The sequence below is a fragment of the Narcine bancroftii genome, chromosome 2 (genome assembly GCF_036971445.1).
Source record: "Narcine bancroftii isolate sNarBan1 chromosome 2, sNarBan1.hap1, whole genome shotgun sequence".
NCBI classification, from domain to species: domain Eukaryota; kingdom Metazoa; phylum Chordata; class Chondrichthyes; order Torpediniformes; family Narcinidae; genus Narcine; species Narcine bancroftii.
The window spans coordinates 185,994,722-186,020,192 of NC_091470.1; the positions used below are offsets into that span (position 1 = coordinate 185,994,722).

The 25,471-nt window shown below is 45.6% G+C and overlaps 1 protein-coding gene across 1 annotated transcript in view; it reads left to right on the forward strand.

Moving 5' to 3' along the window:
• The window catches only part of LOC138753014 (tenascin-X-like), a 161,621-nt gene that overhangs the window by 69,409 nt on the left and 66,741 nt on the right, over positions 1 to 25,471 (forward strand). The window contains exons 43-49 of the mRNA XM_069915608.1: positions 857 to 1,147; positions 5,830 to 6,120; positions 9,848 to 10,138; positions 11,139 to 11,429; positions 17,136 to 17,426; positions 21,160 to 21,450; positions 22,472 to 22,762. Of these exons, the coding sequence (XP_069771709.1) occupies positions 857 to 1,147; positions 5,830 to 6,120; positions 9,848 to 10,138; positions 11,139 to 11,429; positions 17,136 to 17,426; positions 21,160 to 21,450; positions 22,472 to 22,762 (2,037 nt within the window). The remainder of the gene's footprint in view (positions 1 to 856; positions 1,148 to 5,829; positions 6,121 to 9,847; positions 10,139 to 11,138; positions 11,430 to 17,135; positions 17,427 to 21,159; positions 21,451 to 22,471; positions 22,763 to 25,471) is intronic.

The following is a 25,471-nucleotide window of genomic DNA, read 5'->3' on the forward strand; positions in this document are numbered from 1 at the left end:
TGCAAGAAGTGCTGTGAATTACCTTAGGAAATCTGTACAAACTGGGGTGTTGACCCTGCATTAAATGATAAATGTATGTATATAGTATGGCAACAGGCCTGACAACCATGAGACACAAAAGCAGAAATAGGCTATTCGGCCCATTGAGTAAGCCCTGTCATTCATTCTTGAGTTTATCTATTTCACCACTCAGTCCCACTGTCTGGCCTTTTCTCCATAACCATTGATGTCCTGGCTAATCAAGAACCTATCAATCTCTCCCTTAAATACACACAATGATCCGGCCTCCACAACCACCTGTGGCAACAAATTCCATAGATTCACTACCTTCTGTCTGAAAAAATTCCTGCACATCTCTGTTCTAAGCGGATAACCTTCAATCCTCAGGCTGCGCCCTCTTGGCCTAGACTCTCCCACCTTGGGAATCAATGTTTCTACATCTATTCTGTCCATGCCTTTCAACATTCAAAATGATTCAATGAGATACAGCCCTATGTTCTCCTAAATTCCACAAACCATTACTGCTCAAAACACGTATGTTTTGAAGGGTGGGAGGAAACAAGTGCATCCAGAGGAAACTCAGGCAAACACGGGGAGAACGTCAGTGACAGACTGGGTTTGATTAAACCGTGGGTCACTGGTGCTGGAATTGTGTGGCTCTAGCCGCTATTTTAACTGTGTTCTCACTTTTCACGTCCAGAGACATTGTGTAGGTAGAATTTATGACATTCTGATAGGAGCCCCAAGTTCTGGTGCTGCAAGGGGTGACTTGGATGGCCATTTCCCAAGTTGGGAATCAGCACGGACAGTGGAGATGAGCTTCACGTTCTCTCATTCCTCAATCTCTCTGTTTTAGCTTCTGAAGAAAAAGTTCCTGCGACTGCAGAGAGACTGGGCAGCCTGTCACCTCCGATCGTCACAGCCAACTCCATCCGCCTCACCTGGACCCCAGACAGAACCTTTGACTCTTACCTGATCCAGTATAGGGAGCAGGGAACGCAGGAGACGCGGAATGTCACGGTGGCTGGTGGGAAGAGAGGGTACCTCATCATGCGACTCCGACCCTCCACCAGATACACCGTCTATGTCTACGGGATCAAGGGGTCTGTGCACTCCCAGCCCCTCACCGCCCATGTCACCACCACAGGTATTGTCGATCTGTCCAGTCTCCCTCAATGTTATCAAGTCTCTCTATCTACCGTTCACCATTATGGGGATGCGCCACAAACTTGGCTGAGGTGCTTGGGTCATTACTGCCATTGGTAGTAAAAACATAAAAGTCTGCTGACCCCGTGGTTCTAGTAAAAACACAAAGCTGGAGAAACACGGCAGGCCAAGTACTGTACTTTATATGATGACCATAACTTGATGAAGGGCTCAATCCCAAAACCTTGGTATCTTTACCTTTGCGATATAAAATACTCTGCTTGACCCGCCGAGTTATGCCAGCTTTGTGTTTTTACGTTACTGCCACAGATTTGCACTGAAAATCTGTGAATTAGTGTGGAAATATCTGCACAACTTGGAGCAAATCATTCCTTTCACATCTGTCTTGGCCACACGTCCAAACAGCCAGGGGTGTGGCAGGGTTAAGGTGACCACAGATTTCGACCTTGAGGCAAGGGATCAAGAGCTTAGCCAAGGAAGGAGATATGAGTTGGGACAGCAATTACAGGCCTTTCAGCCCACCATGTTGTGCTGACCCATAAATACCTACCAAATTTTTTTAATCCTCCCTCCCAATGTTTAAGAGGTTTGGGGTCTGCGCAACTGCCCCCCAATGACAAAGCCATTCAAGTCGGGGAATGTCACAAGATCCAAGTTGCAGAAGGACACAGGAGTTACCACTTGAAATGGGAGTTTGCTGGATGCAGTCTATTCTGGAGCAGAGAGAGGACCATGCCTTTGAGACCCTTGGACGTACTCCATTATTAACTGAGATTGTGATGAATCTCAAGTTCATGATCATCTAACTGTGCATGTACAACCCGATGAAACAGCGATTCTCCGGTCCCCAGTGCACACACTTACACTCACCATCACTGGGAGGGGAGCAGACTGCACCAGGTGACACCATCAGAGGGAGTGACACCAAAAATGACTGTCTATAAAGTTTTTCTGCAGTGTTTCAGCAGAAATTTATTATTTTTTATAATATATCCCTGTCATCACTTATAACAACAAAAAGAATTTTCTTCAGCCCAGCTTACGTGTATCAATTTACCTACAAGGCTAAAACTCGATGCTCATTTACTTTCTGAACCTCCGGTTAGAGCCGTCGTTATTACCCAATGACAACAATGCTTTGAATCACGTGGTTTTGCCTGTGCACGCCACAAGCAAGCACTGTTGTTTTTGTTGCTGCCGGTGTCTTTATAGTCACTGCTTTTATCAAACCTTTGGGTGTTTTATCTCACTGCTGTCGCCGTTACATTCAGTGATATACGGGAATTGATTTTTACATGTAACATTGGTACAAAGAACATCACTAAGGTCTGGAACGGAATGAGGTCCATGGGGCAGGGGGAGTGACACTATGAGTTAACACTCTGGGTGACACCAACCCTAGTGAAGCCTCTGGACACAATACACAGACATACAGATATATTTTTAATTTTTATAATTAGACCTACAGCATGGTAACAGGGCCCTTCTGGCCCATGAGCCCGTGCCACCCAATTACAATCAATTGACCTACAACCCCCGTATGTTTTTGAATGGTGGGGAGGAAACCAGAGCACCTGGATGAAACCCAAGCAGACATGGGAAGAACGCTCAAACAATCAGCACCGAATTCAAACCCAGGTCAGGGCGCCACACCAGCGTTGCCCTAAACGCTAAAAATAAATCTATAGGGCTAATTAACTATTATAGAATACCATTAATCAATTTCACAGCCTGCAGGAAGAAGCTATTTCCCAACCTGGCGGTCCTGATTTTGATGTTCCTGTACTTCCTTCCTGATGGTAGAGAGTCAAAGATCCTGTATTCTGTATGGAAAGGGTCCTCTTTAATGCTTTAAGTCCTATTTAAGCAACATTCCCAGTAAAATGTTGTCACTAGAGGAAAAGGAGACCCCGGTGATCTTTTCGAACATTTTGTTGATCCTCTGTGTTGATGTCCTATCTCATGCTTTTCAGCTCTCATACCACGCAAAGATGCAGCCAGACAGGACACCTTCAACAGTGCTCCTGTAAAACGTGGTCAAGATGGGGGGGCCTTGCCCTCATCAACCTCCTGAAGAATTGTAGGTTGACTGAACTCCATTAACCTGTGACGTTTCTTAGTCAGTGAATCCCATCAGCCAACAAAGCAATCATTTTTATTTTGAGACACACAGCAACGGGACCTTTTGGCCCACGAGCTTGTGCCGCCCAATTAACCCACGACTCCAGTAATTTTTATTTTTGAAGGGTGGAAGGAAACCAGAGCACCCAGAGGAAACCCACACAGGCAGGGGAGAACCTACAAACTCCTTACAGACAGCACCGAATTCGAACCCCAGTCACTGGCGCTGTAATGGTGTTGCACTAACCACGACACTGGCCATGCCAACCCATCTTCCAAAGATGTCTTGAAAATTCTAATTAGAGTATCACATAACTTGCTAGATTTCAGGGTCAAAGCCACGGGGAGTGATGTTATTTCTTAATGTCCTAAGTTGATATTTGGACAGAATTTTTATTTTCTGGGGATGTACAGATTACTGATAAGTGCTGCTGTGGATCTGTTAGAAGGTCAAGTCCCACAGTTGGGAATCTCTTCCACGATCTGCCCCTTGTGCACAGTACTGGTGGGCTCCATGCCTCCTTATACCTCAATATGTCCCTTTTAGCTTCGGAAGAGAAAGTTCCCATGGCTCCAGTGAGACTAGGCAGCCTGTCACCTCCGAATGTCACGCCGACATCGATCTGCCACTCTTGGACCCCAGACAGAACCTTCGACTCCTATCTGATCCAGTACAGAGTGCAGGAATCGCAGGAGACCCGGAACATCACAGTGGCTGGCGGGAAGAGATGGTACCTCATTGGGGGGCTCCGACCCTCCACCAGATACAGTCCGGTCCCTCTCAACGCATCTCTCTGTCTATCTGCCATTCTCCATTTCAGGGATTGGCCAGCAACCTGGCAAGGACATCATTGCCACGGGGTTGCACCGGAAATCTGTGAATTAGTGTGAAAATATCTGCACAACTTGGAACAATCATTCCATTTACCTCTGTCTGAGCCACACGTCCCATTTATAGACCTCCTGTCATGTCTAAACAGCCAGGTGTGTGGCAGGGGTTAAAGTTACCATGAGGTTTGGCCTTGAGTCAGGGGGATCAAAAGCTTGGTCAAGGAAGGAGAATTTGAGATGGGACAGCCATGGAATATCACAGCACAATTCAGGCCCTTCAACCCACAATGTTGTATTGACCCATATATACCTACCAAAATTTTAAAAAAAGAAACCCTCCCTCCCAATGTTTAGGGAGTTTGGGGTTTGCTCAACTACCCCCAATGACAAAGCCATTCATGTTGGAGAACGTCAAAGGGACCAAGTTGCAGAAAGACACAGCAGTTATATTGGTCTCTGCAGTTAATGGGAGCTCGCTGGATATGTTGGGCACAGTCTATTGTGGAGCACGGAAAGGACCACATCTACAGTCAGACGATCATCTCAGCCATTTTGACGATCCTCCGTAATGATGCCCAGTTCGATGATTTGCAGCTTTCGTCCTATACAGTGATGCAGCCAGACAGGATGCTCTCTATTGTGCTCCCTGTAAAAGGTGGTCAGGATTGGGGGGGGAGGGGGGTCGATAGCCTTGCCCTCCTCAACCTCCGCCTTGCCCTCCTCAACCTCCATGATCCTGTGATGTTCCTAGTCAGTGAATCCTACTAGACCTTCAGCAATGATAACAGACCCTTCCGGCCTATGTGCCCATGCCACCCAAATACACGAAATTACCCTACAAACCCCATGTGTCTTGGAGGGAGGGGAAGGAAACTAGAGCAACCAGTTCAAAGGGGAGAACATACAAACTCCTTATAGACAGCACTGGATTCGAACCTGGGTTAAGGGTGCTGCAATATCATTGTCCTAACCTGCCTGCCCTAAATTCTGGGTTAAATTATATTTTCTAGCATCTTTGTAACATGTGATAGAGAATATTAATTTACACCTGCACTCAGTGAGTAGAAGTGTTTCTGAACTCGATTCCTGAAAATCTGATCATTAATTTTCATACAACATCTGCAATTCCAGACCCACTAAGCAGTGGGAATAGTTTACCACTAACTGCCTTATGTGTTCCCAGAATAGGACAGCAACGCCTTTACAGCGCCAGTGATCGGGACCAGGGTTCAAATCCCGCGCTGTCTGTAAGGAGTTTGTACGTTCTCCCTGTGTGCGTGCAGGTTTTCCCTGAGGGCTCCGGTTTCCTCCCACCGTCCAAAATGTACTGGAGGTTGTTGGTCCATTGGGTGTAATTGGGCGACGTGGGCTCGTGGGCCAAAATGGCCTGTTACCGTGCTGTATATCTAAACTTAATTTTAAAAATATATATATGTAAATTTAATGTCTTGAAACTTCCAATCAGAGTATTCCGTAACTTGCTACATTTCTGGTTCAAAGTCATGGGGAGAAATGTTATTTCTTGATCTTCTAAGTTGACGTTCGGACAGAATTTTTATTTTCTGGGGATGTACAGATTTCTGATGAGTGCCTCCATAGATCTGTTGGAAGGCCAATTACCCAAGGTTGGGTATTTCTTCCACCCTCCCCTTTATGGGCACTGTGCTGGTGGGCTCCATGCCTCCTCTTACCTCAATATGTCTCTTTTAGCTTCTGAAGACAAAGTTTCCACAGCTCCAGTGAGACTGGGCAAGCTGTCACCTCCCAAAGTTACACCGACATCGATCCGTCTCTCCTGGACCCCATACAGAACCTTCAACTCCTACCTGATCCAGTACAGGGTGCTGGGATCTCAGGAGACCCGGAACGTCACAGTGGCTGGCGGGAAGAGAGGGTACATCATCGGGGGGCTCCGACCCTCCACCAGATACACCGTCTATCTCTACGGGATCTCGGGGTCTGTGCGCACCCAGCCCCTCACCGCCCACATCACCACCCCAGGTACTGTCAATGAATCTGCTCCCCCTCAACGTGAACTTGTTTCATTTTGTCCATATTTATCTGTTCATTTTCAGGGATCCACTTCTAATCCGGTGGTGGCCACTCAGAAATATTTTACCACAGGTTTGTGATGAAAGAGTTGTCAATTAGTGCAAAGAATCTACACAAACTGGGTGATGGTTTCATATAAAGCACATTTGGAGAAACACAGCAGGTTAAACAGGTTACTTTACATAGCAAAGATAAAGGTACAGAACCAATGTTTTAGGCCTGAGCCCTTCGTCAAAGTACGAGCACCTGAATAAAGTAGCGGGACGCGGGGCAGGGGGAGGAGCACAGGCCTACGATGACAGGGATCTCTCAATGGCCAACCATTTTAATTCTGCACCCCACTCCCGCGCCGATATGTCTGTCCATGGCCCCATGTCCAGGGGCCACTCATAAATTTGAGGAGCATCACCTAATATTCCACCTGGACAGCATTAACATCAACTTCTCCTGATGCTGCTAAACCACTTCCCATTCTCCCCCATCCCTCTGTCTCCTTTCCTCCAGCTCTGTGCCCCTTTTCCTCTCCATTCCCAGAGCCATCCCCCCCTCCCCCTGTTGCCCTTCCTCCCTTATCTACCTATTACCTTCTGCCTGTGGGACTGTGCCCCTCCCTCTCCACCGTTTTATTCAATGCCTACATTGCACTCGTACCTTGATGAAGGGCTCAAGCCCGAAACATTGGTTATGTATCTTTATCTATAAAGTCCACTGTGTGACCTGCTGAATTTCTCCAACATTCCTAACTTCACCCATGGTGTCTACACACTTGGATGGTATAATATCTTTGATTCCCTCCACCTCTGTATCAGCTCCAGTTTATCGGCCACTCCATAGAGAAAGGAGATTTGATTCAGAGCCAAAATGGGGTTTATTGTCATTAATGACTATTAATTACGATTTTGTAAATACAAAATTTTAAAAATAAACAACTAGTGCATAAAGGGAGAAAAGGTGTGGGAATGTCCACAGGTTCTGGACCCCTTCCCCTGCCTGTTCCTTTAATTCAGGAGCTCTCACACCTTGAAGAATGGCTTAGGCCTGAAACCTCTGTAGACGCTGCAAGTCCTGCTGATTCTTCCAGCATGTCTGTGTTTTTATTTCCGTAGATTCATCGATAGCACTAATCAGAATTTATTGTTATGAGCTCATAATGTCTCTGTGGTAGCATTTTCTATAATTTTCTTTGAAAAAAATTAGTGCAAAAACAAGAGAAAAGTGAGGTCGTGTCTGTGGTTCATCGTCCATTCAGAAATATGATGGCGGAGGGGAAGAAGCCGTTTCTGTACTGTTGAGTGTTGGACTTCAGGCTCCTGTACCTCCTTTCCGATGGTAGCAGTGAGAAGAGGGCATGACCTGGGTGGTGGGGACTGCTTCTCCCTTTAGGCACCGCCTCTTGTAGATGTCCTTAATCGAGTGAAGACTGGCGCTGGCTCAGTAGCCTTTTCCTGTCCTGTGCACTGGCACGTCCCACGGGCAGTGAGAATGCTGAGCGACCAAAGGAAATGCTCGCACTAACCAACTGAGACTCTTGTGTTTACGAAACAATATATGAATACTTGTCCTTCATGTGCTGTCTGATAGTGTCTGGTCGCACTGAGGAACAGAAAACATCAGGTAATACTTGTGCAATCAGATGACAATAATCTTGACTTGGCCACCATACCAGTCAGTGATGCCCCAGATAGAATGTTCTCCTGTAGAAATTTGCAAGAGTTGAAGGTGACAAAGCAAATCTCCTCAAGCTCCTCACGAAATATAGCCACTGACGAATCTTCTTCGTGATCGCGTCGACCTGATGTCCCCAGCATAGAACTTCAGAGATGTTGGCACCCAGAAATTTGAAGTTCCTGGCCCTCTCCATTACTGACCCCTCAATGAGGACTGGTTTCCCCCTCCGGAAGCAACATTATGTAATGTTGTAGCATCTGGGAAGGGGATCAAAGTCACTGAAGGAGTCTCTGGGTAGAGGGAATCAGGCCAAGAAACTTGACTCTTTTTAAATATTTTATTTGAAGTTGAACAGAACAATATTTACTACAATTTAATACATATATAATGGGATTAATCATTTTTATATAAAAAAACCCCACCCTCCCCAACCACCCAGCTAATGCCTTCCCTCCCCCCTTCCCCGGCATCCACAGAATGGACCGAGACTTCACATTTTAACATCAATAGTTTTCAAATATGGGCTCTGAAGTTTTGCAAAGAAAAAATATTTATCTCTCAAATTATATGTAATCTTTTCTAAAGGAATACAGGCTTTCATTTCGTTATGCCATCTTTTCATCCCTAAATTCAAGTCCAATTTCCATGTAATAGCTAAACACTTTTTAGAAACCGCCAATGGTAAGTGCAAAAATTCAATTTGATACATATTCAATTTCAATCTTAAAGCTATTGATTTAATATATCCTAGTAAAAACTACATTGGATCAAAAGGTAAATTTATTTTTAATATCTGCTCTAAAAATAATTTAATTTGCAACCAAAAACTTTTATCCTTGGACAAGTCTATGTTGAGTGGAAAAAAAGTACCTACCTCTTGGCTGCATCTAAAACATAAATCTGAAGAACTAAGTTGAAATTTTTTCAGTTTATATGGAGTCAATTGATGTAAAAAATTGTACTGCACTATAATGTACATTGATTACGTTAGTCATACTGTCTTTACACATATTTCTCCAAACATTTTCATCAATATTTCGATCTAAATCCAATTCCCATTTCATTCCTGATTTATGAAGATCAGGTTTAGGCATTTTATTTTGTAACCTGGAGTTATTAAATTTAGATTTAGACACAGTGCCATCCAATTACAAGCAATTGACCTACAATCACCCCCCCCCCACCTACATTTTGAAGGGGGAGGAGGAAACCAGAGTCCCACGCAGACACGGGGAGAACATACAAATTCCTTACGGCCAGCACCAGACTCAAACCCCGGTCCTGGTTGCTGGTATAAAAATTTGGGTAGAATGCTCATTTTAGTAGAATTAATACGACCAACCAAAGTTGTAGACGGGGAGACCAATGCGTGAAGGATCATTTCACATTTTAGTAAGTTATGAACATTTTCTTTGAAAAGGTGTTTATGACTTTTAATGATACCCAGATAAATTAAATGATTTTTCACAATCTTAAAAGGAGAACTAGTGTACACTGAAGCTGATGCATTCAAAGGAAGAGTTCACTTTTATATAAATTTAAATTGAATCCTGAAAACTGACTAAACTGAGAGAGCAGGAAAAGAATTTTTCAAACCTTATCAATGATTTTTAAAACTAAATTAGAACCATGGCCCTTAATTAGCTTAATTTGCTGTTATTATAATTGATATGGAAGTTTTCCAAATCTCTACATGCAGAACTTTGTTATGAGACCCATGCTCAAATGTTTTGACACTCCCTAGTCACAGAAACTCTGACTTTCGGGAATGGTTTCCCTGCCAGTTCAGTTTCCTGGAAAATGCCGAAAATCCCATTCATCTCGCTAAATTCCAGCCAATGTTTTAAAGTCCTTACACAGGGAGTAGGAAGAGGGGTTAACTTTATGTGAAGTGATAATTTCTGTAGGTGTTCATGCAAAGCAGGTTCCAAAGGTTGGGAATCTCGGTTGTGCGGGGATTGGCATTCATGGCCTCCATAGCTACTCGTGACCTCTATTCCCGTTTTAGCTTCTGAAGACAAGGTTCCGGCTGCGCCGGTAAGACTGGGCAGATTATTAGCCCCGAATGTCACAGCCAACTCCATCCACCTCTCCTGGACCCCAGACAGGACCTTCGACTCCTACGTGATCCAGTACAGGGTCCATGGAACGCAGGAGACTCAAAACATCACGGTGGCTGGCGGGAAGCGCGGGTACCACATCATGGAGCTCCAACCCTCCACCAGATACACCATCTATCTCTACGGAATCACAGGGTCTGTGAGCACCCAGCCCCTCACCATCCATGCTACTACCACAGGTATTGTGGAACAGTCAGGACCATCTCAATGGAATGTGTCCCTTTCTCTGTCTTTTTCCTTTGAGTTTCAGGGACACATCTGTAATCTGGCAGTGGCGGCCAGGACCGTTAGCTCAACAGGGATGTGCAAGAAGTGCTGTGAATTACCTTAGGAAATCTGTACAAACTGGGGTGTTGATCCTGCATTAAATGATAAATGTATGTATATAGTATGGCAACAGGCCTGACATCCATGAGACACAAAAGCAGAAACAGGCCATTCGGCCCATCGAGTAAGCCCCGTCATTCAGTCTTGAGTTTATCTATTTCCCCACTCAGCCCCACTGTTTGGCCTTTTCTCCATAACCATTGATGTCCTGGCTAATCAAGAACCTATCAATCTCTCCCTTAAATACACACAATGATCCGGCCTCCACAACCACCTGTGGCAACAAATTCCATAGATTCACTACCTTCTGTCTGAAGAAATTCCTGCACATCTCTGTTCTAAGCGGATACCCTTCAATCCTCAGGCTGTGCCCTCTTGGTCTAGACTCTCCCACCTTGGGAATCAATGTTTCTACATCTATTCTGTCCATGCCTTTCAACATTCAAAATGATTCAATGAGATACAGCCCTATGTTCTCCTAAATTCCACAAACCATTACTGCCCATATACACCAGTTAACCTCAAAACACGTATGTTTTGAAGGGTGGGAGGAAACAAGTGCATCCAGAGGAAACTAAGGCAAACACGGGTTGAACATCAGTGACAGACTGGGTTTAATTAAACTGTGGGTCACTGGTGCTGGAATTGCGTGGCGCTAGCCGCTACATTAACTGTGTTCTCACTTTTCACGTCCAGAGACATTGTGTAGGTAGAATTTATGACATTCTGATAGGAGCCCCAAGTTCTGGTGCTGCAAGGGGTGACTTGGATGGCCATTTCCCAAGTTGGGAATCAGCACGGACAGTGGAGATGAGCTTCACGTTCTCTCATTCCTCAATCTCTCTGTTTTAGCTTCTGAAGACAAAGTTCCTGCGACTGCAGAGAGACTGGGCAGCCTGTCACCTCCGATCGTCACAGCCAACTCCATCCGCCTCTCCTGGACCCCAGACAGAACCTTTGACTCCTACCTGATCCAGTATAGGGTGCAAGGAACACAGGAGACGCGGAATGTCACGGTGGCTGGTGGGAAGAGAGGGTACCACATCATGCGGCTCCGACCCTCCACCAGATACACCATCTATGTCTACGGGATCAAGGGGTCTGTGCACTCCCAGCCCCTCACCGCCCATGTCACCACCACAGGTATTGTCGATCTGTCCAGTCTCCCTCAATGTTATCAAGTCTCTCTATCTACCGTTCACCATTTTGGGGATGCGCCACAAACTTGGCTGAGGTGCTTGGGTCATTACTGCCATTGGTAGTAAAAACATAAAAGTCTGCTGACCCCGTGGTTCTAGTAAAAACACAAAGCTGGAGAAACACGGCAGGCCAAGTACTGTACTTTATATGATGACCATAACTTGATGAAGGGCTCAATCCCAAAACCTTGGTATCTATACCTTTGCGATATAAAATACTCTGCTTGACCCGCCGAGTTATGCCAGCTTTGTGTTTTTACGTTACTGCCACAGATTTGCACTGAAAATCTGTGCATTAGTGTGGAAATATCTGCACAACTTGGAGCAAATCATTCCTTTCACGTCTGTCTTGGCCACACGTCCAAACAGCCAGGGGTGTGGCAGGGTTAAGGTGACCACAGATTTCGACCTTGAGGCAAGGGATCAAGAGCTTGGCCAAGGAAGGAGATATGAGTTGGGACAGCAATTACAGGCCTTTCAGCCCACCATGTTGTGCTGACCCATAAATACCTACCAAATTTTTTTAATCCTCCCTTCCAATGTTTAAGAGGTTTTGGGTCTGCGCAACTGCCCCCCAATGACAAAGCCATTCAAGTTGGGGAATGTCACAAGATCCAAGTTGCAGAAAGACACAGGAGTTACCACTTGAAATGGGAGTTTGCTGGATGCAGTCTATTCTGGAGCAGAGAGAGGACCATGCCTTTGAGACCCTTGGACGTACTCCATTATTAACTGAGATTGTGATGAATCTCAAGTTCATGATCATCTAACTGTGCATGTACAACCCGATGAAACAGCGATTCTCCGGTCCCCAGTGCACACACTTACACACACCATCACTGGGAGGGGAGCAGACTGCACCAGGTGACACCATCAGAGGGAGTGACACCAAAAATGACTGTCTATAAAGTTTTTCTGCAGTGTTTCAGCAGAAATTTATTATTTTTTATAATATATCCCTGTCATCACTTATAAACAACAAAAAGATTTTTCGTCAGCCCAGCTTACGTGTATCAATTTACCTACAAGGCTAAAACTCGATGCTCATTTACTTTCTGAACCTCCGGTTAGAGCCGTCGTTATTACCCAATGACAACAATGCTTTGAATCACGTGGTTTTGCCTGCGCGCGCCACAAGCAAGCACTGTTGTTTTTGTTGCTGCCGGTGTCTATATAGTCACTGTTTTTATCAAACCTTTGGGTGTTATACCTCATTGCTGTCGCCGTTACATTCAGTGATATACGGGAATTGATTTTTACATGTAACATTGATACAAAGAACATCACTAAGGTCTGGAACGGAATGAGGTCCATGGGGCAGGGGGAGGTGACACTATGAGTTACCACACTGGGTGACACCAACCGTAGTGAAGCCTCTGGACACAATACACAGACATACAGATATATTTTTAATTTTTATAATTAGACCTACAGCATGGTAACAGGGCCCTTCCGGCCCATGAGCCCGTGCCACCCAATTACAACCAATTGACCTACAACCCCCGTATGTTTTTGAATGGTGGGGAGGAAACCAGAGCACCTGGATGAAACCCAAGCAGACATGGGAAGAACGCACAAACAATCAACACCGAATTCAAATCCAGGTCACGGGCGCCACACCAGCGTTGCGCTAACCACTAAAAATAAATATATAGGGCTAATTAACTATTATAGAATACCATTCATCAATTTCACAGCCTGCAGGAAGAAACTATTTCCCAACCTGGCGGTCCTGATTTTGATGTTCCTGGACTTCCTTCCTGATGGTAGAGAGTCAAAGATCCTGTATTCTGTATGGAAAGGGTCCTCTTTAATGCTTTAAGTCCTATTTAAGCAACATTCCCAGTAAAATGTTGTCACTAGAGGAAAAGGAGACCCCGGTGATCTTTTCGAACATTTTGTTGATCCTCTGTGTTGATGTCCTATCTGATGCTTTTCAGCTCTCATACCACGCAAAGATGCAGCCAGACAGGACACCTTCAACAGTGCTCCTGTAAAACGTGGTCAAGATGGGGGGCATTGCCCTCATCAACCTCCTGAAGAATTGTAGGCTGACTGAACTCCATTAACCTGCGATGTTTCTTAGTCAGTGAATCCCATCAGCCAACAAAGCAATCATTTTTATTTTGAGGCACACAGCAACAGGCCCTTTTGGCCCACAAGCTTGTGCCGCCCAATTAACCAACGACTCCAGTAATTTTTATTTTTGAAGGGTGGAAGGAAACCAGAGCACCCAGAGGAAACCCACACAGGCAGGGGAGAACCTACAAACTCCTTACAGACAACACTGAATTCAAACCCCAGTCACTGGCGCTGTAATGGTGTTGCACTAACCACTACACTGGCCATGCCAATCCATCTTCCAAAGATGTCTTGAAAATTCTAATTAGAGTATCACATAACTTGCTAGATTTCAGGGTCAAAGCCACGGGGAGTGATGTTATTTCTTAATGTCCTAAGCCTGCAAGCTCACACCAAGACACAAGAGAAACTTGTCCGTGAACTACTCTTTGCAGACGATGCCGCTTTATTTGCCCATTCAGAGCCAGCTCTTCAGCGCTTGACGTCCTGCTTTGCGGAAACTGCCAAAATGTTTGGCCTGGAAGTCAGCCTGAAGAAAACTGAGGTCCTCCATCAGCCAGCTCCCCACCATGATTACCAGCCCCCCCACATCTCCATCGGGCACACAAAACTCAAAACGGTCAACCAGTTTACCTATCTCGGCTGCACCATTTCATCAGATGCAAGGATCAACAATGAGATAGACAACAGACTCGCCAAGGCAAATAGCGCCTTTGGAAGACTACACAAAAGAGTCTGGAAAAACAACCAACTGAAAAACCTCACAAAGATAAGCGTATACAGAGCCGTTGTCATACCCACACTCCTGTTCGGCTCCGAACCATGGGTCCTCTACCGGCACCACCTACGGCTCCTAGAACGCTTCCACCAGCGTTGTCTCCGCTCCATCCTCAACATCCATTGGAGCGCTTACATCCCTAACGTCGAAGTACTCGAGATGGCAGAGGTCGACAGCGTCGAGTCCACGTTGCTGAAGATCCAGCTGCGCTGGATGGGTCACGTCTCCAGAATGGAGGACCATCGCCTTCCCAAGATCATGTTATATGGCAAGCTCTCCACTGGCCACCGTGACAGAGGTGCACCAAAGAAAAGGTACAAGGACTGCCTAAAGAAATCTCTTGGTGCCTGCCACATTGACCACCGCCAGTGGGCTGATAACGCCTCAAACCGTGCATCTTGGCGCCTCACAGTTTGGCGGGCAGCAACCTCCTTTGAAGAAGACCGCAGAGCCCACCTCACTGACAAAAGGCAAAGGAGGAAAAACCCAACACCCAACCCCAACCAACAAATTTTCCCCTGCAACCGCTGCAATCGTGTCTGCCTGTCCCGCATCGGACTTGTCAGCCACAAACGAGCCTGCAGCTGACGTGGACTTTTTACCCCCTCCATAAATCTTCGTCCGCGAAGCCAAGCCAAAGAAGTTGATATTTGGACAGAATTTTTATTTTCTGGGGATGTACAGATTACTGATAAGTGCTGCGGTGAATCTGTTAGACGGTCGTCCCACAGTTGGGAATCTCTTCCACGATCTGCCCCTTGTGCACAGTACTGGTGGGCTCCATGCCTCCACATACCTCAATATGACCCTTTTAGCTTCAGAAGAGAAAGTTCCCATGGCTCCAGTGAGACTGGGCAGCCTGTCACCTCCGAATGTCATGCCGACATCGATCCGCCTCTCCTGGACCCCAGACAGAACCTTCGAATCCTATCTGATCCAGTACAGAGTGCAGGGATCGCAGGAGACCCGGAATATCACAGTGGCTGGCGGGAAGAGAGGGTACCTCATTGGGGGGCTCCGACCCTCCACCAGATACAGTCCAGTCCCTCTCAACGCATCTCTCTGTCTATCTGCCATTCTCCATTTCAGGGATTGGCCAGAAACCTGGCAAGGACATCAGTGCCACGGGGTTGCACTGGAAATCTGTGAATTAGTGTGAAAATATCTGCACAACTTGGAACAATCATTCCATTTACCTCTGTCTGAGCCACACGTCCCATTTATAGACCTCCTGTCATGAGTCCAAACAGCCAGGGGTGTGGCAGGGGTTAAAATTACCATGAGGTTTGGCCTTGAGTCAGGGGGATCAAAAGCTTGGTCAAGGAAGGAGAATTTGAGATGGGACAGCCATGGAATATCACAGCACAATTCAGGCCCTTCAACCCACAATGTTGTGCTGACCCATGTATACCTACCAAAATTTTAAAAAAAGAAACCCTCCCTACCAATGCTTAGGGAGTTTGGGGTTTGCGCAACTACCCCCAATGACAAAGCCATTCAAGTTGGAGAATGTCAAAGGGTCCAAGTTGCAGAAAGACACAGCAGTTATATTGGTCTCTGCAGTTAATAGGAGCTCGCTGGATATGTTGGGCACAGTCTATTGTGGAGCACGGAAAGGACCACATCTACAGTCAGACGATCATCTCAGCCATTTTGACGATCCTCCGTAATGATGCCCAGTTCGATGCTTTGCAGCTTTCGTCCCATACAGTGATGCAGCCAGACAGGATGCTCTCTATTGTGCTCCCTGTAAAAGGTGGTCAGGATTGGGGGGGGAGGTGGGTCGATAGCCTAGCCCTCCTCAACCTCCATGATCCTGTGATGTTCCTAGTCAGTGAATCCTACTAGACCTACAGCAATGATAACAGACCCTTCTGGCCTATGTGCCCATGCCACCCAAATACACGAAATTACCCTACAAACCCCATGTGTCTTGGAGGGAGGGGAAGGAAACTAGAGCAACCAGTTCAAAGGGGAGAACATACAAACTCCTTATAGACAGCACTGGATTCGAAACTGGGTTAAGGGTGCTGCAATATCATTGTCCTAACCTGCCTGCCCTAAATTCTGGGTTAAATTATATTTTCTAGCATCTTTGTAACATGTGATAGAGAATATTAATTTACACCTGCACTCCGTGAGTAGAAGTGTTTCTGAACTCGATTCCTGAAAACCTGATCATTAATTTTCATACAACATCTGCAATTCCAGACCCACTAAGCAGTGGGAATAGTTTACCACTAACTGCCTTATGTGTTCCCAGAATAGGACAGCAACGCCTTTACAGCGCCAGTGATCGGGACCAGGGTTCGAATCCCGCGCTGTCTGTAAGGAGTTTGTACGTTCTCTCTGTGTGCGTGCAGGTTTTCCCTGAGGGCTCCGGTTTCCTCCCACCGTCCAAAATGTACTGGAGTTTGTTGGTCTATTGGGTGTTATTGGACGACATGGGCTCGTGGGCCAAAATGGCCTGTTACCGTGCTGTATATCTAAACGTAATTTTAAAAATATATATATGTAAATTTAATGTCTTGAAACTTCCAATCAGAGTATCCTGTAACTTGCTACATTTCTGGTTCAAAGTCATGGGGAGAAATGTTATTTCTTGATCTTCTAAGTTGACGTTCGGACAGAATTTTTATTTTCTGGGGATGTACAGATTTCTGATAGGTGCCTCCATAAATCTGTTGGAAGGCCAGTTACCCAAGGTTGGGTATTTCTTCCACCCTCCCCTTTATGGGCACAGTACTGGTGGGCTCCATGCCTCCTCTTACCTCAATATGTCTCTTTTAGCTTCTGAAGACAAAGTTTCCACAGCTCCAGTGAGTCTGGGCAAGCTGTCACCTCCCAACGTCACACCGACATCAATCCGTCTCTCCTGGACCCCATACAGAACCTTCAACTCCTACCTGATCCAGTACAGGGTGCTGGGATCTCAGGAGACCCGGAACATCACAGTGGCTGGCGGGAAGAGAGGGTACCTCATCGGGGGGCTCCGACCCTCCACCAGATACACAGTCTATCTCTACGGGATCTCGGGGTCTGTGCGCACACAGCCCCTCACCGCCCACATCACCACCCCAGGTACTGTCAATGAATCTGCTCCCCCTCAACGTGAACATGTTTCTTTTTGTCCATATTTATCTGTTCATTTTCAGGGATCCACTTCTAATCCGGTGGTAGCCACTCAGAAATATTTTACCACAGGTTTGTGATGAAAGAGTTGTCAATTAGTGCAAAGAATCTACACAAACTGGGTGATGGTTTCATATAAAACACATTTGGAGAAACTCAGCAGGTTAAACAAGTTACATAGCAAAGATAAAGGTACAGAACCAATGTTTCAGGCCTGAGCCCTTCGTCAAAGTACGAGTACCTGAATAAAGTAGCGGGACGCGGGGCAGGCCTACGATGACAGGGATCTCTCAATGGCCAACCATTTCAATTCTGCACCCCACTCCCGCGCCAATATGTCTGTCCATGGCCCCATGTCCAGGGGCCACTCATAAATTGGAGGAGCATCACCTAATATTCCACCTGGACAGCATTAACATCAACTTCTCCTGATGCTGCTAAACCACTTCCCATTCTCCCTCTCTTCTCCATCCCTCTGTCTCCTTTCCTCCAGCTCTCTGCCCCCTTTCCTCTCCATTCCCAGAGCCATCCCCCCCTCCCCCTGTTGCCCTTCCTCCCTTATCTACCTATTACTTTCTGCCTGTGGGACTGTGCCCCTCCCTCTCCACCGTTTTATTCAATGCCTACATTGCACTCGTACCTTGATGAAGGGCTCAAGCCCGAAACATTGGTTATGTATCTTTATCTATAAAGTCCACTGTGTGACCTGCTGAATTTCTCCAACATTCCTAACTTCACCCATGGTGTCTACACACTTGGATGGTATAATATCTTTGATTCCCTCCACCTCTGTATCAGCTCCAGTTTATCGGCCACTCCATAGAGAAAGGAGATTTGATTCAGAGCCAAAATGGGGTTTATTGTCATTAATGACTATAAATTACGATTTTGTAAATACAAAATTTTAAAAATAAACAACTAGTGCATAAAGGGAGAAAAGGTGTGGGAATGTCCACAGGTTCTGGACCCCTTCCCCTGCCTGTTCCTTTAATTCAGGAGCTCTCACACCTTGAAGAAGGGCTTTAGCCTAAAACCTCTGTAGACGCTGCAAGTCCTGCTGATTCTTCCAGCATGTCTGTGTTTTTATTTCCGTAGATTCATCGATAGCACTAATCAAAATTTATTGTCATGAGCCCATCATGTCTCTGTGGCAGCATTTTCTATAATTTTCTTTGAAAAAAAATTAGTGCAAAAACAAGAGAAAAGTGAGGTCGTGTCTGTGGTTCTTCGTCTGTTCAGAAATCTGATGGCGGAGGGGAAGAAGCTGTTTCTGTACTGTTGAGTGTTAGTCTTCAGGCTCCTGTGCCTCCTTTCCGATGGTAGCAGTGAGAAGAGGGCATGACCTGGGTGGTGGGGACTGCTTCTCCCTTTAGGCACCGCCTCTTGTAGATGTCCTTAATCAAGTGAAGACTGGCGCTGGCTCAGTTTTACAAACCTCAGTAGCCTCTTCCTGTCCTGTGCACTGGCATGTCCCACGGGCAGTGAGAATGCTGAGCGACCAAAGGAAATGCTCGCACTAACCAACTGAGACTCTTGTGTTTACGAAACAATATATGAATACTTGTCCTTCATGTGATGTCTGATAGTGTCCGGTCACACTGAGGAACAGAAAACATCAGGTAATACTTGTGCAATCAGATGACAATAATCTTGACTTGGCCACCATACCAGTCAGTGATGCCGCCAGATAGAATGTTCTCCTGTAGAAATTTGCAAGAGTTTAAGGTGACAAAGCAAATCTCCTCAAACTCCTCACGAAATATAGCCACTGACGAATCTTCTTCGTGATCGCGTCGACCTGATGTCCCCAGCATAGAACTTCAGAGATGTTGGTACCCAGAAATTTGAAGTTCCTGGCCCTCTCCATTACTGACCCCTCAATGAGGACTGGTTTCCCCTTCCGGAAGCAACATTATGTAATGTTGTGACATCTGGGAAGGGGATCAAAGTCACTGAAGGAGTCTCTGGGTAGAGGGAATCAGGCCAAGAACCTTGACTCTTTTTAAATATTTTATTTGAAGTTGAACAGAACAATATTTACTACAATTTAATACATATATAATGGGATTAATCATTTTTATATAAAAAAACCCCACCCTCCCCAACCACCCAGCTAATGCCTTCCCTCCCCCCTTCCCCGGCATCCACAGAATGGACCGAGACTTCACATTTTAACATCAATAGTTTTCAAATATGGGCTCTGAAGTTTAGCAAAGAAAAAATATTTATCTCTCAAATTATATGTAATCTTTTCTAAAGGAATACAGGCTTTCATTTCGTTATGCCATCTTTTCATCCCTAAATTCAAGTCCAATTTCCATGTAATAGCTAAACACTTTTTAGAAACCGCCAATGGTAAGTGCAAAAATTCAATTTGATACATATTCAATTTCAATCTTAAAGCTATTGATTTAATATCTCCTAGTAAAAACAACATTGGGTCAAAAGGTAAATTTATTTTTAATATCTGCTCTAAAAATAATTTAATTTGCAACCAAAAACTTTTAACCTTGGACAAGTCTATGTTGAGTGTAAAAAAAGTACCTACCTCTTGGCTGCATCTAAAACATAAATCTGAAGAACTAAGTTGAAATTTTTTCAGTTTATATGGAGTCAATTGATGTAAAAAATTGTACTGCACTATAATGTACATTGATTACGTTAGTCATACTGTCTACACATATTTCTCCAAACATTTTCATCAATATTTCGATCTAAATCCAATTCCCATTTCATTCCTGATTTATGAAGATCAGGTTTAGGCATTTTATTTTGTAACCTGGAGTTATTAAATTTAGATTTAGACACAGTACCATCCAATTACAAGCAATTGACCTACAATCACCCCCCCCCACCTACATTTTGAAGGGGGAGGAGGAAACCGGAGTCCCACGCAGACACGGGGAGAACATACAAATTCCTTACGGCCAGCACCAGACTCAAACCCCGGTCCTGGTTGCTGGTATAAAAATTTGGGTAGAATGCTCATTTTAGTAGAATTAATACGACCAACCAAAGTTGTAGACGGGGAGACCAATGCGTGAAGGATCATTTCACATTTTAGTAAGTTATGAACATTTTCTTTGAAAAGGTGTTTATGACTTTTAATGATACCCAGATAAATTAAATGATTTTTCACAATCTTAAAAGGAGAACTAATGTACACTGAAGCTGATGCATTCAAAGGAAGAGTTCACTTTTATATAAATTTAAGTTGAATCCTGAAAACTGACTGAACTGAGAGAGCAGGAAAAGAATTTTTCAAACCTTATCAATGATTTTTAAAATTAAATTAGAACCATGGCCCTTAATTAGCTTAATTTGCTGTTATTATAATTTGTATGGAAGTTTTCCAAATCTCTACATGCAGAACTTTGTTATGAGACCCATGCTCAAATGTTTTGACACTCCCTAGTCACAGAAACTCTGACTTTCGGGAATGGTTTCCCTGCCAGTTCAGTTTCCTGGAAAATACCGAAAATCCCATTCATCTCGCTAAATTCCAGCCAATGTTTTAAAGTCCTTACACAGGGAGTAGGAAGAGGGGTTAACTTTATGTGAAGTGATAATTTCTGTAGGTGTTCATGCAAAGCCAGTTCCAAAGGTTGGGAATCTCGGTTATGCGGGGGATAGCATTCATGGCCTCCATAGCTACTTGTGACTCTGTTCTCTCCCCTTTTAGCTTCTGAAGACAAGGTTCCGGCTGCGCCGGTGAGACTGGGCAGTTTATTAGCCCCGAATGTCACAGCCAACTCCGTCCACCTCTCCTGGACCCCAGACAGAACCTTCGACTCCTACCTGATCCAGTACAGGGTGCGGGGGTCGCAGGAGATCCAGAACATCACAGTGGCTGGCGAGAAGAGAGGGTACCTCATCATGGGGCTCCGACCCTCCACCAGATACACCGTTTATCTCTACGGGATCTCGGGGTCTGTGCGCACCCTGCCCCTCACCACCCACATCACTACCACAGGTAATATGGAGCGGTCTGGTCCCTCTCAATGCAAATGTATCTCTCTGACTTTTTCCTTTAGTTTCAGGGACACATCTGTAATCTGGCAGTGGCAGTCAAGACCTACTGAGCCAAGGGCCCAGCCTCTGCGCCAGAGATGTGACCATCACGACTTGTCCCTGGTAGATCATCCCCTCCAACAGTATCCAAAACTTATTGTTTAGGGGAACAGCCACAGGAGTGCACTGCACTGTCTTCTTCTTCCCCTTCCCTCTCCTAACAGTCACCCATTTACCTGCTTCGTGATTTTTGGGGGCCACTGTCTCCCTGAAGCTCCTCTCTATCAATGCCTCTGTCTCCCGAATGATCTGGAGTTCATCCAGCTCCATTTCCCTTACTCAGGAGCTGCACCTGGATGCACCTCTTACAGGAGTAGTCATCAGTGGCAATTGTGCTGTCCCAGATTTACAACCTCCAGCAATCTGAACCTTCAACAGCCTGAGCTGCTGTCTCCATTAATACTTCCTAGTTTAAATACAAATATCTTTTCTGAACTTACCTCACTGGAATCAAGCTCATCATCCAAAGCCTCGTGAGCCAATGTCCCCTCCTACCCTGAGCCACTCACACACTGGCTGCTCCACTGGAGCTACCCCTCTTTTTAATTGTCACTTCCTCTTATTTTTATTACTCCTCATGCTAATCACTATTCTGTTTAACCTTTAACTTGCTGTCTGTTTCCTTTTAAACTGCACTCACCTCCAGCTGGTTCCCGACACTCACATGTCTCCAAAGCCCCTCGCTCCTCCTCTTTCATTGACAATCCCAAAATTACAGTAGAACATGAGGTTATTTATCCACTCATTATTCCATAATTCATTGATATAACATGTGATCTTTGACTGAATCCACATTCATCTCTGTTGCCGAGATCTATAAATATCTCCTGCCATCACGTTCTCAAGTCCTGAAGTTAAATTTAATGTTGTTGTTATTACTGTAATTTGTGCGTGAGATTTTAACGTCAATCTCCCCGTTTTAGCTTCTGAAGGCAAAGTTCCTGATGCGCCAGTAAGACTGGACAGATTGTCAGCCCCGAAAGTCACCGCCAACTCCGTCCACCTCTCCTGGACCCCAGACAGAACCTTCGACTCCTACCTGATCCAGTACAGGGTGCGGGGATCACAGAAGACCCGGAACGTCACGGTGGCTGGCGGGAAGCGAGGGTACCTCATCGTGGGGCTCCAACCCTCCACCAGATACACCATCTATCTCTACGGGATCTCAGGGTCTGTGCGTACCCAGCCCCTCACCACCCACATCACAACCACAGGTATGGTGGGGCAGTCCGGTCCCTCTCAATGTAAACATGTCTCTCTCTTTACCTGCATTGATTTTTCAGTGTCTTGCTGGTAACCTGGCAGTGGTGCTCAGGACAGTACTCCTACAGGTTTGTCCTGGTAAACGGTGAATGAGTATAAAATATCCTCACAAATTGGGCAATGTTATCGGAACTTTCATCCCATCCACATCTGTGCCAGCCACACATCTGGTTTATAAACATGTCGAGGGTGGAATGGAAAGCATGCAAAGAGCTATGTGTAGGATTGGGCCCGGGAGGCATGTCCAGCCAGCACAGTTTGTCCCACCGAGACAGGGAAAAGATGGCAGGAAAAGGAAACCAGGTGAGGTAGCTAATTAAAAGGAAGAAGGAAGCATGCATTAGATACAAGAAGCAAAAAAGCAAAACAGGAAGGGCTCATGAGAATTATATTGTGGCCAGGAAAGAACCTAAGAACAGACTTAGTAGAGTTCAAAGGGGGCATAAGAAGGCCTGGCAAGTAGGATTAAGGAGAACCGCAAGGCATTCAATGTAGAGCAGGATGACGAGAGTGAAGGTAGGGCTGCTTAAGGATAAAGGAGGCAAAGATTGCCTGAAAGCAGAGGAGGTTGGGGAGATCTGAAATGAATACAGGTACACAATCCTTTGTCTGGAACCTTGGGGGATAGTGTGTTCCGAATTTCGATTTTTCCGGATTTCGGAAAGCCAGATTTAAGCCCAACAAATTGTGCTGCCGTATCCACTCCCACTCCATTCCAGTCTCGCTGCCGTCTCCCCCCACCCCCCTCCCTCGCCCGCCCGACTTGCACTGCTGGTCTCTCGCCTGCCCGATTTGCGCTGCCCATCTCTCGCCTGCCCAACTTGCGCTGTGGGTCTCCCCCATCGCCTGCCCGACTCGCGCTGCGGATCTCCCCACCCCCCGCCCGCTTGCCCCGCAATGCAGGTCTCTCGCCTGCTCAACTTGCACTGCCGATCTCTCGCCTGCCCAACTTGCACTGTGGGTCTCCCCACCTCGCCCGCCCGACTCGCGCTGCCGTCTCTCTCCTCAGTTGCTGGATTTTGGAGATTTCTGTATTTTAGACGTCCGGATAAAGGATTGTGTACCTGTACACCAGAGAAAAGGATCTTGGTCAGGGTGAGGTCAGAATAGAATAAGCATGTGTGCGTGTGTGCTGGACCATGTTGAGATGAGGAAAGAGGAAGTCCTAGATCTTTTTATAAACATTAAGATTGATAAGTCCATGGAGCTGGACGTGATAGACCCCAGGATGCTGTGGGAAGGGAGGAAAGAGATAGCTGGGGCATTGGTGGTGATCTTTGCATCCTCCTTAGCCACAGGGGAGGTGCCGGGGATTGGAGAATGGTAATTGTTAAAAAAAATGGCAAGAGAGAGAAAACTGTGAGAGAATCCTGGGAATCATAGACCAGCGAATCTTCCATCAGTAGTGTGCAAACTATTGGAGATGATTTCTGAGCATTTGAGAAATGCAGTCTTCTCAGGGATTGCGAGGGGAAGGTCTTGCCTCATGAGGTCATAGAGTTTTTTGAGGAGGTAACAAAAGAGATTGAAGGTCAGGCAGTAGGCGTGGTGAATATAGATTTTTAGTAAGGCATTTGACCCCCATGACAGACGCATTCAGAAAGTCATGAGCCGTGGGATCCATGGAACCTTGGCTGTGTGGATCCAGAATTGGCTATACAAAGCAGAGAGAGGTAGTAGACGGAAAGTATTCTGCCTGGAAGTCAGTGATTAGTGGAGTTCCACAGGGATCTCTTTGTGATTAATATCACACAAGATCAAGGAACAGTAGCAGGCCATTCAGCCCACCGAGTCGGCTCCACAAATCCCATAATCTTTGATATCCTGACTAATCAGATACCTGTCAATCTCCCCCTTAAACTCCACAGCTGTAGGTGGCAATGAATTCCACAAATCCGTGACCCTTTGGCTAAAGAAATTTCTCCTCATCTCAGTTTTAAATGGGTACCTTCTGATTCTAAGACCATGACCTAGATGAAGAGGTGGAAGGATGGGTCAGTAAGTTTACGGATGATACTGAGGTTGGAGGAGCTGTGGATGGAGCTGAAGGGTGTTGTAGGTTACAAGAGGATATGGACAGGATGCAAGTTTGGGTGGAAAAGTGACAGAGTTCAATCCAGATAAGTATGAGGTGATGCATTTTCCAAGGTCGAACCTGAAGGCTGAGTACAGGGTCAATGGACGGATACTTAACAGTGTTGAAAAACAGAGAGACCTTGAGCTCCAAATCCATACATCTTTTCAGGTCACCTCACAATTGACAGGAAAGTTAAAAAGACCTATGGTATGTTGGGCTTCAGTAAATAGGTGATTGGTTTGATAGGTCATGTTGCAGCTCTATAAATCTCTGGTGAGACCATACTTACAGTATTGTGTTCAGTTCAGATCACCTCATGAGAGAAAAGATGTGGAAGCAACAGAGAGGGGGCAGAGGTGATTTACCAGGATGTTGGCTGGATTGGAGGTCCACATGACTCTAAGAGGCATAGATAAGGTAAATGGTCAGTATCTTTTTCCCAGGGGAGGAGTGTCAGAATAGAATAAGCATGTGTGCGTGTGTGCTGGACCATGTTGAGATGAGGAAAGAGGAAGTCCTAGATCTTTTTATAAACATTAAGATTGATAAGTCCATGGAGCTGGACGTGATAGACCCCAGGATG